This window comes from Pinus tabuliformis, chromosome X (genome assembly GCF_031772625.1).
Source record: "Pinus tabuliformis cultivar Carrire ecotype Pingquan chromosome X, CPIR1, whole genome shotgun sequence".
NCBI classification, from domain to species: domain Eukaryota; kingdom Viridiplantae; phylum Streptophyta; class Pinopsida; order Pinales; family Pinaceae; genus Pinus; species Pinus tabuliformis.
This window is the reverse complement of record NC_142308.1, coordinates 1,305,852,964-1,305,865,215: the sequence shown is the minus strand read 5'-3', so window position 1 is coordinate 1,305,865,215 and position 12,252 is coordinate 1,305,852,964. Positions and strand designations below refer to the sequence as shown.

The 12,252-nt window shown below is 35.4% G+C and overlaps 1 protein-coding gene across 2 annotated transcripts; it reads right to left on the bottom strand.

Moving 5' to 3' along the window:
* Positions 1–1,616: 1,616 nt before the first annotated feature.
* LOC149144861 (beta-phenylalanine coenzyme A ligase-like) lies at positions 1,617–6,545 on the bottom strand. Of its 2 annotated transcripts, none has more exons than XM_089448622.1 (6): positions 5,479–6,545; positions 4,829–5,018; positions 2,649–2,794; positions 2,496–2,563; positions 2,096–2,210; positions 1,617–1,974 (listed from the first exon to the last, which is right to left on the bottom strand). In XM_089448622.1, exons 1-6 carry the CDS (start codon positions 6,505–6,507, stop codon positions 1,855–1,857), a joined length of 1,668 nt encoding a protein of 555 aa, XP_089304748.1. In that variant the 5' UTR covers positions 6,508–6,545; the 3' UTR covers positions 1,617–1,854. The 2 variants fall into 2 exon arrangements, with proteins under 2 accessions (XP_089304748.1, XP_089304749.1); XM_089448623.1 differs by having other exon boundaries at positions 2,096–2,198; positions 5,479–6,544.
* Between the last annotated feature and the right edge of the window lie 5,707 nt (positions 6,546–12,252).

The following is a 12,252-nucleotide window of genomic DNA, read 5'->3' as shown; positions in this document are numbered from 1 at the left end:
TTAAATATGCAATATCTTGGTTCAAAATTTCTGACCTGAGATGAGCGATTGTGAGAGCTTAATTCTCATTTGTCATTGAGCTTAATTTTCATTTGTCAAAGGTCAATGCTTCTCATCGCTGACATCAATTTCATAATTATTTGGGTTCACTCTCGGAACATGTCCATCTTCTAAGTCCATGTAATATCCAAGTGTCTATAATGTATATCTTTTATAGTCGGTTCTATTTTGGCATATATCACATTAATAGTTTTGTGGATCTATAAATTTCCTCATCCACCATAGATCCCTGCTTCCACTTACTCAATTCATCCTAAAACATATTCGACTTTCACTTTGAGACATCATAAATGATAGTTTGGCAGCTGCCACATGAGGCAATTTGGGCTGATCTATGCTTGAAATACACCTTTTTAATATTCATGGGAGGCTTTGAGTGGCTTCATGGTGTCCAGACTCCAAGGTAAAATTCAAATTGAACTTTTTAAGGGTTTCCATTTTCCATCGCTGAATGAAATGGAAAATGACAGTTAAACGGCATAACATAAAAACAAAGGTATGACATCTTTTGGGCCGGCTAACCCGACCTAGTTCAGAATACTTTGAGTATGAGTGACAATACAAGCGGTTTCCCTTCAAAAGACGTAGATAGGTTGGACTTGCAATGACCACTTTCACTAATGAGCTTTCATCATCAGCCCTCTCTATTTGAAACACATCCCTAGTCACTGGACAGTGCCCTTGTTACACAGCATGCTCACCAAAGCCCTTCCCGGTTTGTGTGGAGAAGGTGGGCATCTGATAAGTGTACAGTTATGTTTGAGCTTACAATCTGACCAGCTTAAAATAAAAATCAAGTTTCCAAATCAAAAACAAGATTTGATATTAATTCTCTATTTCCAAAATTGAGAGCTATTTCATTGTAATACAATGAGTAAGATAAAAATGTTACACGTTTTGAGATAAGTATTTAATTATAACAATCTAATTTTAAAATCATGGCCAAGCCAAAGATAAAAATGTTACAAGTTTTGAGATAAGTATTTAATTATAACAATCTAATTTTAAAATCATGGCCAAGCCAAACACCGAATAGGTGTATGAGATCCCTTTATTTGTGGAACAAGGAACCCATGTACATACTCTAACCCAGACACCGAATAGGTGTATGAGATCCCTTTATTTGTGGGACAAGAAACTCATGTACATACTCTAACCCCCTCTGGATTTAAGCCTATAACCTCTTAAAAAGGAAATATCACAAGTAGGATCAAAATGTTACACGTTCTGCACACCAAATAGAGAAACGCTTTCTGTAAGTTGCCAATTTTCATTCATCAATAGGATGCTAGACATAATGGTTAACATATCCAAGATTTTATCCAAACAGGGGCCAAAGGCATGTTTTGTTGTTCTGCAAACAGAGAAATTTTCTCTGTAACTCAATGATGTTTTGTTGTTCTGCAAACAGAGAAATTTTCTCTGTAACTCAATTTTCATCTTTCAACGGGATACGTAAAGGTCAACATATCCAAGACTTATGCAAACAGAGACTACAGGTATGTTTAGTTGTTCTGAAAACATGACAGACGCTGGTCCCATAGAACAAAGGGAAATGGTAATGAAATATTTTAATTTTCTTCAACCATCTATACCTAAAGAGTAAATTGCCAGGGAAGTCGGATTGCAGAATTACACTTTGCATGATACAAATGATCAAACAAATAAATCAATGCTTCGATGCTCATCGCCACCTATATGAGATTATACCAACTAGACACATAAAAAATATTTTGTTTAAATAAAAAACTAGCAGATGACTGCTTCACAAAGATTAAAGGTTGACTGTAGGAATCACAATCTGGAAGTGGACAGAGCCTGATGAATCAAATCTTTTCTTAAGATCTTGCCAGACGGGGACTTGGGAATTGAATTGACAAATGCTACTCGGCGTATCTTCTTGTATGGTGAAACCTGCACCCAAACATAAGAGATATTTTCTCTTGGAAATTATCAGATCTCCAACAAAAGAAACTAAAGTTTTAGGTTGAGAGTGGGTACGGAAACAAACAAAATCTTTAAGAGCTTCATTTACCTGTTTTGCAACAAAATTTATTACATCCTCTTTGGAGAGATTGCTGTCAGACTTCCTCACAACAAATGCCATTGGTATTTGACCTGCTTCATCATCAGGATACCTACCATACACACTCAAAAGACAGAGAGTTGAATGCTTCAATAAATAAGATGTATAAGAGAATCTTTGGATGAATGTACAAACGAATAAACTCATCAACTAATGTTGCAGAGAAAGTCTGTGCTATAAGCCCAAATGCTGAATTCTAACTAAAGCTTAAAAAGTATTTATTAGCTAAATAAGTGGTAAATCCTGCCATATGTAAATCTTTCAAAATATAGCAGACCAATAAGTGGTAAATCCAGGTATCTGTAGACCTTTGAAAATATCAGATCAGGAAGTCTAAAATGCTACTCACGGAATAACAGCAGCATCACTAATATCTGGGTTTGAGAGGAGCAACTCCTCTAACTCTGCTGGAGCAACCTGCCCAAAGAATATGTTTTTTCCGAGAAGATCATTATGTTGGGTCTCGTATTGAACTTTAAAAGGTCTTTGAAATGCTTTGTACCTGAAATGCTTTGTACTTGATCAACTCCTTTATTCTGTCCACAACAAAAAGGAAACCCTCCTCATCAATGTAACATAGATCCCCAGTTTTCAGCCATCCCTCTGAGTCTAAAGTTGATGCAGTTGCTTCATCATTACCCAAATAACCTGCATGGAGAAGCTAAAACTTTAATATATTTTCTAGCCAGAAGCTGGGAAAAATCATTATATGGATGCGTGCTATGGCATCATACTGAATGTGTACTTTCGCAGGTAGGGATGGAGAAATATCAGACTGCTTGCATGGATCACTTTTTGAAAGCATAGATTCATTTGTTGGGGAATACGATTCCTGTTTGAAAGATGGTTCTGGGCTATATGTCACATGGTTGGGGTTCAAAATTGAGTTTGGCAATGATTAAGTTCAAGTCAATTCAAATTTTCTGATGAACCTCTTATGAGGTTCACTGTTAGGTTCGAATATATATATAGAGAAAACATAAAATAAGAAGAAATAAACACCAATAAGCATGAGTAAGAATCCTGATCAATAAATATGCATGAGTTACTAGTTGTCTTTAGTGTGACTTTTTGGAAGTTTTTCTGGTCTAATTTCTCTAAAATCTAGCAGGCATTCATTGAACTCCATAACTTAATCATAATAACATCCAATCATCAATGACATTCATTAGCAAATCCAAGCCCAAGCCCGCAGTCGTAGCAAATTAGAAATGAGGCCAAGGGTTCAAGGATTCATCATTTGAGGCTTATTGCTCGAGCTAGAGAGGGCATGCCCGCACGATCCATCGAGTAGGGTTTCACTTCCAAACAAACTGATTACTTTACTGTGCAGTCACGAAAAAACACAAGGCTCAAGGGTTCGAGATTGAGTGGGAAAGGGCACACCGTCAATTACAAACTTACAGTCGAGAGAATTCGACCTATAAGTGCGAAGAATGGAAAGCAAAAGCAGTGGGGCGAGAGTGTAATACTGCGCGGCACAGCGGGAATGTGTGCGGCTGACTTTCACCTAGAAACGCTAATGATTTTTTTACCTTGAATCTAAAAAATTTCGGAAAAAATTGCCTTGAAATTCGTATTGGGTCAAGTTCAACTTCATGTTCGGCCTTTAGGTTCAGTGAACCTGAGGGAGTTTCAAATTTTTTGGGGGTTCTACAAATTTCAAACCTCAATGTTCGACTTTACCGGATCATGTGACATCTAGGTACCGAACAACCACCCTTAAAATTTCACAAGAGCACAACTGCACACTTGTGGGGAGACAAATTAATGATCCTTTTGGGTTCTACGAATTTCAAGCCTCAAGGTTTGAGTTTGCCGGATCCTGTGACATAGGAACTTCTAGGTACCGAACATACACCCTTAAAATTTCACAAGAGCACAAGGTGTGCACTTGTGGGGAGACAAATTAAGGATCTTCCGTGGAATTGTTATAGATTTTTTAATATGATTTTGAGCTTAGGGTACCTCTTGCTTACCATGCTCCCATTTTCTCACAATGGTTATGGAGTTTTGCACTTGCTGCCGAATTTTTTATCTTATATGATTTTGATGTTTAAGATTTACTAGCCAGAAGCTGGGAAAAAACAATATACCGATGAGAGTGCTATGGCATCATATTGAACGTGTGCCTTGGGAGGTAGGGATGGAGAACTATCGGACTGGTTGCATGGACCACTTTTTCGATACATAGAATCAATTGCCGGGAATACCATTCCTATATGAAAAGATGGTTCTGTCGACCTAACATACACCATTAAAATTCACAAGAGGCTAGATTCATTTGCCGGGGAATACCATTCCTGTTTGAAAAGATGGTTCTGGGTACTGAACATACACCCACCCTTAAAATTTCACAAGAGGCACAAGGTGTGCACTTGTGGGGAGACAAATTAAGCGTCTTTAGTGGAACTGCTATAGATTTTTGAATGCAATTTTGAGCTTTGGGTACCGCTTGCTTACCATGCACAATTGTTCTCACTATGTCTATGGAGTTCTGCACTTGCTGCTTAGAATTTTTTAATCTTCATGATTTAAATGTTTAAGATTTGATCGGGTTACTATCCAAACACTATCTCAAAATAGGAAAATTGAAAAACGACTGAAATCCGCAAGGTATGCAGATTTGTTAAAAAATGTCGTAGTCTCGAAAGAACAGATGAAATGATAACTTGGAAGTACCTTTCATGATTGTAGGTCCTCGCAACCAGAGCTCGCCTTTATGGTTGGGAGGCATAGCTTTGCCACTGGCTGTGTCCACCACTTTAGCTTCTACATTAGCTGCAAGCAAGCCTGCCGTTCCATAATGTTCGTTTTCTTCATCCGTTATAGTCATGGCTACGGACCCGCTAGACTCTGTCAATCCATAACCCTACAAAATAAATAATAACTACCTTCAATAACAGTAATCTTTTAGCCTTTTGTCATTGGGGGGTTTTGGCAAGTTGAAACAGAGGAAACCAAGCCTGCTATGTCTCTGGGAGCATAGGGATAGTTTTGCTTGAACCATGAACAAGAACAACACTGATGATAAACGGAGGCATGTTTTGTGTGTAAGGCCTAGTTTTTCTCCAGGGCATATATATAGGGTAAGTAATGGACTTTTCTCATTTACCCCACGGGAGAGTGACTTCCCGTCATCAAACTTGCAATGATAAAGGAATCTATAAACATGGCAGAACATGGCGGGCTTGAAGTGGACGAGTTATAAAATGGGGGTGTGTAATAATGTAATAAACAGGGAGTTACAATTCCAATCCTGATCAAGATCAAATCAAAATCAAATTGACATCAGAAAGAGGCAGGGAAATTCGCGAATTAGGTATGAATACCTGTAGAACTTGAACAGTTGGAAATCGAGCAGTGAAGTTGTCTATGACGTCTTTGCCAAGAGGAGCTCCACCGCAGTGTATCGAGCTTAGCGAAGTCAAAACGTACTTGGCAACGAGAGGAGACTTACTTAAAGCGACGAGAATGGGTGGAGAAGCGGGCACGGAATTCACTTTGTACTTCTGTATGGCCGAAAGCATTTCAGCCAAATCAAATTTGGGCATGAATACCATGGTACTCCCAGCTGCAATGCAAGCAAGTGTATAGAAAAACCCAAAAACATGAAACAGCGGGATGAAGCATAAACATATATTCTCCCTTCCCTCCACATCGTCACGACCGCTCAGAACTCCTGATATCATGGCAATGAGATTTCTATGCGTGGAGATGACTCCCTTGCTCTTGCCCGTTGTCCCCGACGAGTAGAGAAGCGTGGCAGTGTCCTCCTGCTTGATGTCCACTGAAGGGAAGCCGCTAATATCGGACTGCAAGAGGAGGTTTAAAGTAGAAATATAGCCCGAGTCCAAGCCTTCCTCTGTGTTTCCCTCTATGAGAATGAATGGCAATCCCGTTGCACGGACCTTTTTTATCAGATTTGGTGGGGTGAAGACCATTACCGGTTTCGAATCCCCTGCCTGCTTCTTAATCTCGGCCTCTGTGCTGAGCGGATTGGCGGTTGTCAGGATTGCTCCGATGGAGAGAATGGCGAGGTAAATGCATGGAAGGGCGATGGTATTGGGAGATATGACCAGTACCACGTCGCCTTTTCGAATCCCCAGGCCATGCAGTCCGGCAGCGAGTGCTCTAACATTTTGGCGGAGGGCAGGATAAGAGAGCGAGTGGCCACTGGAGGCATCGATGGAGGCGACCTGCTGCGTGTGGTGGTGATGGGAAAAAATATAGTTGGCGACATCCAAGTGTTGAGTGGGTGGAGGAAGATGGATGGGATCTCTTTTGCTGTAATAAATTCCATTGTCTCTGCAATAGCCGCTCTTTGGATCGATAATCGGTCGTTCCTGCTCCGCTGCCATTGTGGGGTTCGTAAGAGGAATGGTCGGGCATGTAGAAGGATTTTCTAATTTTTTATACTCAATTTTGTGAATATTTTATTAATATTATGTCTTAATTTTATATTAAATATAAAAATAAATATTAAATATTTTATTTAAACATAACTTATTTTAAGTTGTAAAGGGATTATATCTTTTACAGTGAATTTTAACGGACAAATACTCTCAACTAGAGATAGGAACATGTTATCAATATATTGATTGATTTACAAATTATTATTTTTATTAATTAATTTAAAATATAATTTTTTAATAAATCAATTTATTATAATTTAGGGTAATTAAATTATGTATTTTTGTTTAGGTTTAATATAAAATTAACTTACATGGAAATAAAAAAATATTATTATAATTTTTACACCTATTTTAAAAATTTAGGGTTTCCACACTTTCAACTCTGCCGTACAACATTTCTGATCCGTTTCTGACTCCCGTCATATCGAAATGTCTCCTCAGAGCTCCGACTAACTGGCTTGCTAGGTTTTGTTTGGTGGCTTCCCTTAATAGTTTTTCAAGAATCCATATGGAAAGTCGCGCTCCTTGATCTTTAGTTTCTTAACTCACCGCACCGATAGTCTGACCCGCAGTAAAACACTAAACAGGTTTTGTTTAAGAGACCATAGGGGCAAGAGAGTAGTTATAGTTTTGCAAATGAAGAGTGAAATATAAATTCCAAAAAAGCCGTTGAACGTATGAATGTTAGACAAACTTGAATGTTATTGAAATGCATCAACGTTACGTTGTGTTTTCATTATTAAGTTCAAAATTTTGAATTTATATTTAATAAGGAAATCTGATTTGCAATTAAAAACATTTATTAGAAGAGTGATATTTTAATGAAATTAGTTAAAAATAATTTATTTTCATTATTAAGTTCAAAATTTTGAATTTATAGTTAATAGGGAAATTTGATTTGCAATTAAAAACATTTATTAGAAGAGTGATATTTTAAAGAAATTAGTTAAAAATAATTTATAGGCTGTTAACATGGTAGGAGATTAATTAGATTATTTTTTTTTAAATATTTTATGAGATTAAAAGATTAAGAAGGTTGATAATATAGTAAACATTTTGAAAATTTTATTGGACAATTTAAGGGAAATGTAGGGAAAATTTTAAACATAGAAATTTATGATAGAAAATTTGACAAATGTTACTAGTCTCTAATATGTAAATTATAAAATGTCTTGCTAAATTTTTAGAAAAATACTGAAATTTCTAATGATTTTGTATATTCTCTACAAAATTTTAGTGATTTCAAAAGTAAAATAATTTTACACTATAAAGTCCCGGAAGTCATTTTTAGAAAAATGGAAAGTGGAGTTTTTGTGTTTTTTCTTTGTTGGGAAAAATATGGAGAATTAATCCACTTGGGAATATTAGTCCTTATTTTCTCTAATCCCATGGCATTTTGGGAATTGACAATTACTCAATATAAAGCTTTTTTTATCTTGGAGATGTTCATTTTCTTATTAACATTAATTAAATATCTTTAATTCATGATGAGAAGGATGATTGATATCTCACAACAAATTTAGTTCATGTGACATTAGGAAAGATAAGGAAATGCTATTGTGCACTCCAAAAAATTTAATCCAAACATTGATAAATCATTATAGGTTCTATAAGTGAAAATGTTAGAAATGTTGTATTATAACAAACATTTTGTAATTGTGGTTTAAAGTAGTTGGAAGTAGAATACTCTAAGAGGCCCATCTTATGTTACAACGAGCACAAATTATTCCACTGTGTCGTTTTATAAATTGTCCAATCCCCAGTTTCAATATGGATGTCGTGAGAGTTTATCCTTATTTGGGGAATATTGATTTACTTCTTTAGGCTAGTCCAAATATTCATGTTGATCACCTTCTTATAGTTTTTATATTTTCTCTCATCCTCTAATTCATTATCATACGAAAATCATTACTCAAATGTAGAATTTGCAATAACATGCTTAATATTATTGTCAATCCATAGAGGGACCTCTTCCTTTATAGCCTAATCATTAATAAAATATTTGACATCTTAATGCCAACCTAATTTAACCTTTGTTTGGTTTTGGCTAGTGCTTGAAGAAATCACAAAAGCTTCTTGTTTTCCATAGTGTTTACCACGGTCTTGTACACCACATATTTAGAGCTTTTAGTTTCTTGTTGAGATTATGTGGGCTTATTTTTCTAAAATCAATATCAGCAACATAAGAAGCGGGATGAAAACACTAGCTATACTTAAGTTGACACAACTTGCTTTTTCTAAACAACCCTCTAATTCTTCAACATATGTGTGAAAATAATTCAGTGGATAGGCGAACATCTTGATTAAATCCAATATTACAATTAATTTCTTTAAACTAAACCTTAGTGTTTCTAAAATTGGTGATAAGTTTTTGGTAAGACCTTGTCACAACAATTCTCATCTCTAAAGGAAATTTTAGTTCCTCTAGCTTGCCATCATAAAATTATTTCTTCTTTGTTTGGAGTACACGCAGAAAGACGGGTTCAAGCACTTATGCATCTTGAAGAGCATATCTTCTATGATAGCTCTCATTGAATGTTTTCTCAAATGTTGGGGCCCGGAAATGCATATTTTGGAGACACCCACCAACACTTATTGGTAGGCTTAGAAAAGGAAGGTCTTCTTGCTCACCTTGAAGGAGACTATTGGAAAACCTCCTTGTGATAAATCTACTACTCTAAAGGATAACATAGGCCCAAAATTGGGACTGAACAATGTTGTTTGCTCTAGGGATAAATATTCTACAAGAAACTATCCCTCACCATCTTGAAGACAATAATGTGCCAGATCCAGGAGGAAGCTATTAGGGTTGTCTTGCTGGTGAATGTGAACATAATGAAGAATCTGATTGTGAATCTCATATCTTTTATTTTGACGGACAATTAATCTTTCATCATGCAATCTCTATGAGTTCATTGTATTCAACTTAAAGAAAGGCCCCTTTGTGTTTCCTGATGAGCACCCGTTTTATGATGCAGGCAGAGAACATGGACATGTTGCAGATTTGGAAAGGGGCTTCAAAATTGAATAAAATAATGAAGGCTATTGGGGATGTAGTTTAATGACATCCCTAACTCACATTGAACAAGTCATCCCTAATAATGTCATATGAATTATTTTATTTTTTAGAATGATAATATTATTATTTGAATTGGTAAATAAATTATATTTTTTAATATTATCACTAACCAATTCATTCATAACAACTTATCTTCAACCTAATATTATTATTTAAATAATATTAATATTATATAAAATAATTGTCATTTTAATCGATAAATATATTAATTAATTTTTAGATTATTATATCTTTTACCTAAATCACATTGAATAGGTCAACCCTAATAATATTATTTTATTTACATTTTTGATATGAAATAATTAATTATTACATATCGGCTATTTTGTAACTAAATAATTGTTATTTTAATAAACATCTTATCACTTAATAATTCTTCACCAACGGCTATTTTTTGAATGGCTTACCCTGAACATTGATGCATCCCTACTATTAATTCTCTCATATTCATTGGTTTCTCACCTTGTCCTGAGGATGAACAACATTAGTTGGTTCGAAACTTCAACCCAATCCTTACATGTGATTAATCCGAAAGAATATTCTCCATCATGGATCACAAATGTCTTAGTTCCTCATTATTATTTATAATATTTATTTATATATAAGAAAATATTATTTAGCAAAATGGTCCATTACTTTTAATAAATTTAAAAAATCCCACCAATTTTCCGGGGATTTGACATTATTCCAATTATAATAAATTCCTCCATAATAAATTGGTCATCATTATTTATAACATTCATTTATAATTTCTCATTATTATTTTTTATGCCGTAAGGCATTCCCTCTTAAATGAACTTCCCTCTTTGCCCACCTGTTATCCTCGTACGCCATAGGATCCTATGTTAGACGATTGCAAAAGTTTTAACTATTCGATCAGGATGGTTACAAAATGGTTACAAATTCATTTGGGAAATGGTTTGTGCACTGGTCAGCATAACCGATTTCAGCGTGGTATCTCATTACTTTTGGCATTGCAGTGTCCGCAGAGCGCAGGAGGAGAGCAGTGGTTGTAAAGCGTAGGAGGCATAACCAATTACAGCGTGGTTTCTCGTTACTTTTGGCATCGCAGTGTCCGCGGAGCGCAGGAGGAGAGCAATTGCCACGGAGCGCAGGAGGAAAACTGGAGTTGTGATGCCCGACAAGTACAACGACACAACTTTCTGGGTGTGCATTTCAGACATTGGCGTTTCTGTTTCTTCCAATGTTTCTATTTCTTCCAATGCGTTTCAAGCCAAAGCTCTGGTTAATTGTAGGGGAAGAGTTTTTAATGTGCAGTAAAAAGCTAGAGTTTGAATGAGATTTACAGTTTATTTCTATAAATTTTGTGCAGTATCATCCCATTGATTTAGTATGTATTATGAGTTGTTTACCATTTTCATTTGAAGCCGAGATCAGATGAATAAAAAACATTAAGAAACATCTAACATGGTTTGAGAGAATGTGAATATACTATAATGCCTTCGGGACATATGTATCTCTCGTACCGAAGTAGAGAAGCCAAATCTTTGGGTAGCTTATACCTGTGGAATGGAAAAGATGGTAATGATAATGCGATAGATAATATCGGATTTGAAGAGACCAAAAGAATATGTGGGCAAACATTCGAGGATGGGGAATGCATACTGAAGACCAGTAATATATTTATGCATCCTTTATTGATTCCTATATCGTCGAAACAGATCAGGGAACATAACATCCTTCACTGCGTTCCTCAATCCACCAGTCTTGCTCTCATCAACAAGCCGATCATTCATAGTCACTTCATCAGACGCTGTTGGCTTCTCCAGATCTTCAGTATTCGTTTTATGCTCACTTACTATTTCCATTACAGTATAGCAAGCTCTTCTAATGATAATAACCTGTTGGTGGAAACTCTGCTCGACATCAGATATAACTATTTTACGAGTCACAACACTAGATTTATTTATTTCAGTTCCACTGCATTTCTAGATGCAATTGGAAAAACAAATTGTTTACTAAACTATTCAAATTCCTCGGCAAAGTACTATTTTAGTTACAATATAAGTTTCCAGATACAACTGGAAAAACAAATATTTCGCTAAACCATTCAAATGCCTCATAAAATACTTGATATTCATAATAACATGGAGAAAATAAAATTATATATAAAAAATTATGTAAACAAGATATTATTGGAATTAGGCATATCTCAGGCATAAAGAAAGGGCAAAGATGAAACAGAAGCAAGCGTAATCATTATTAGTCCCTGCATTTTAGAACTGGATTATTTTATTGCAAGCTGACTATTTCCATTACAAGTTTGTTGAACTCTTGTCAGAAGTTTCAACTGTCATTAATTGGGACATAGGGTCTTTTTAGTTACATTGCATTCATTTTTAATCGAAATGCTTGTTTTCATAAATTTTTGGGATGCATGCATTACTTTCTATAATTTTTTAGGTGCAATAAGGGGAAATTAATTGTTTCTCTATATTTTCATTAAAATAATTAATGATAGTTTTCAATAATGTATTAATGGTGATATAAAGTAAACTCCATACTGGACTGTAATATATTTATATGATAGAGTTACAGTGGATTTTGCTCAGATGCTCTTGGAATTTTCATTTCCTAACTTGAGCATAGAA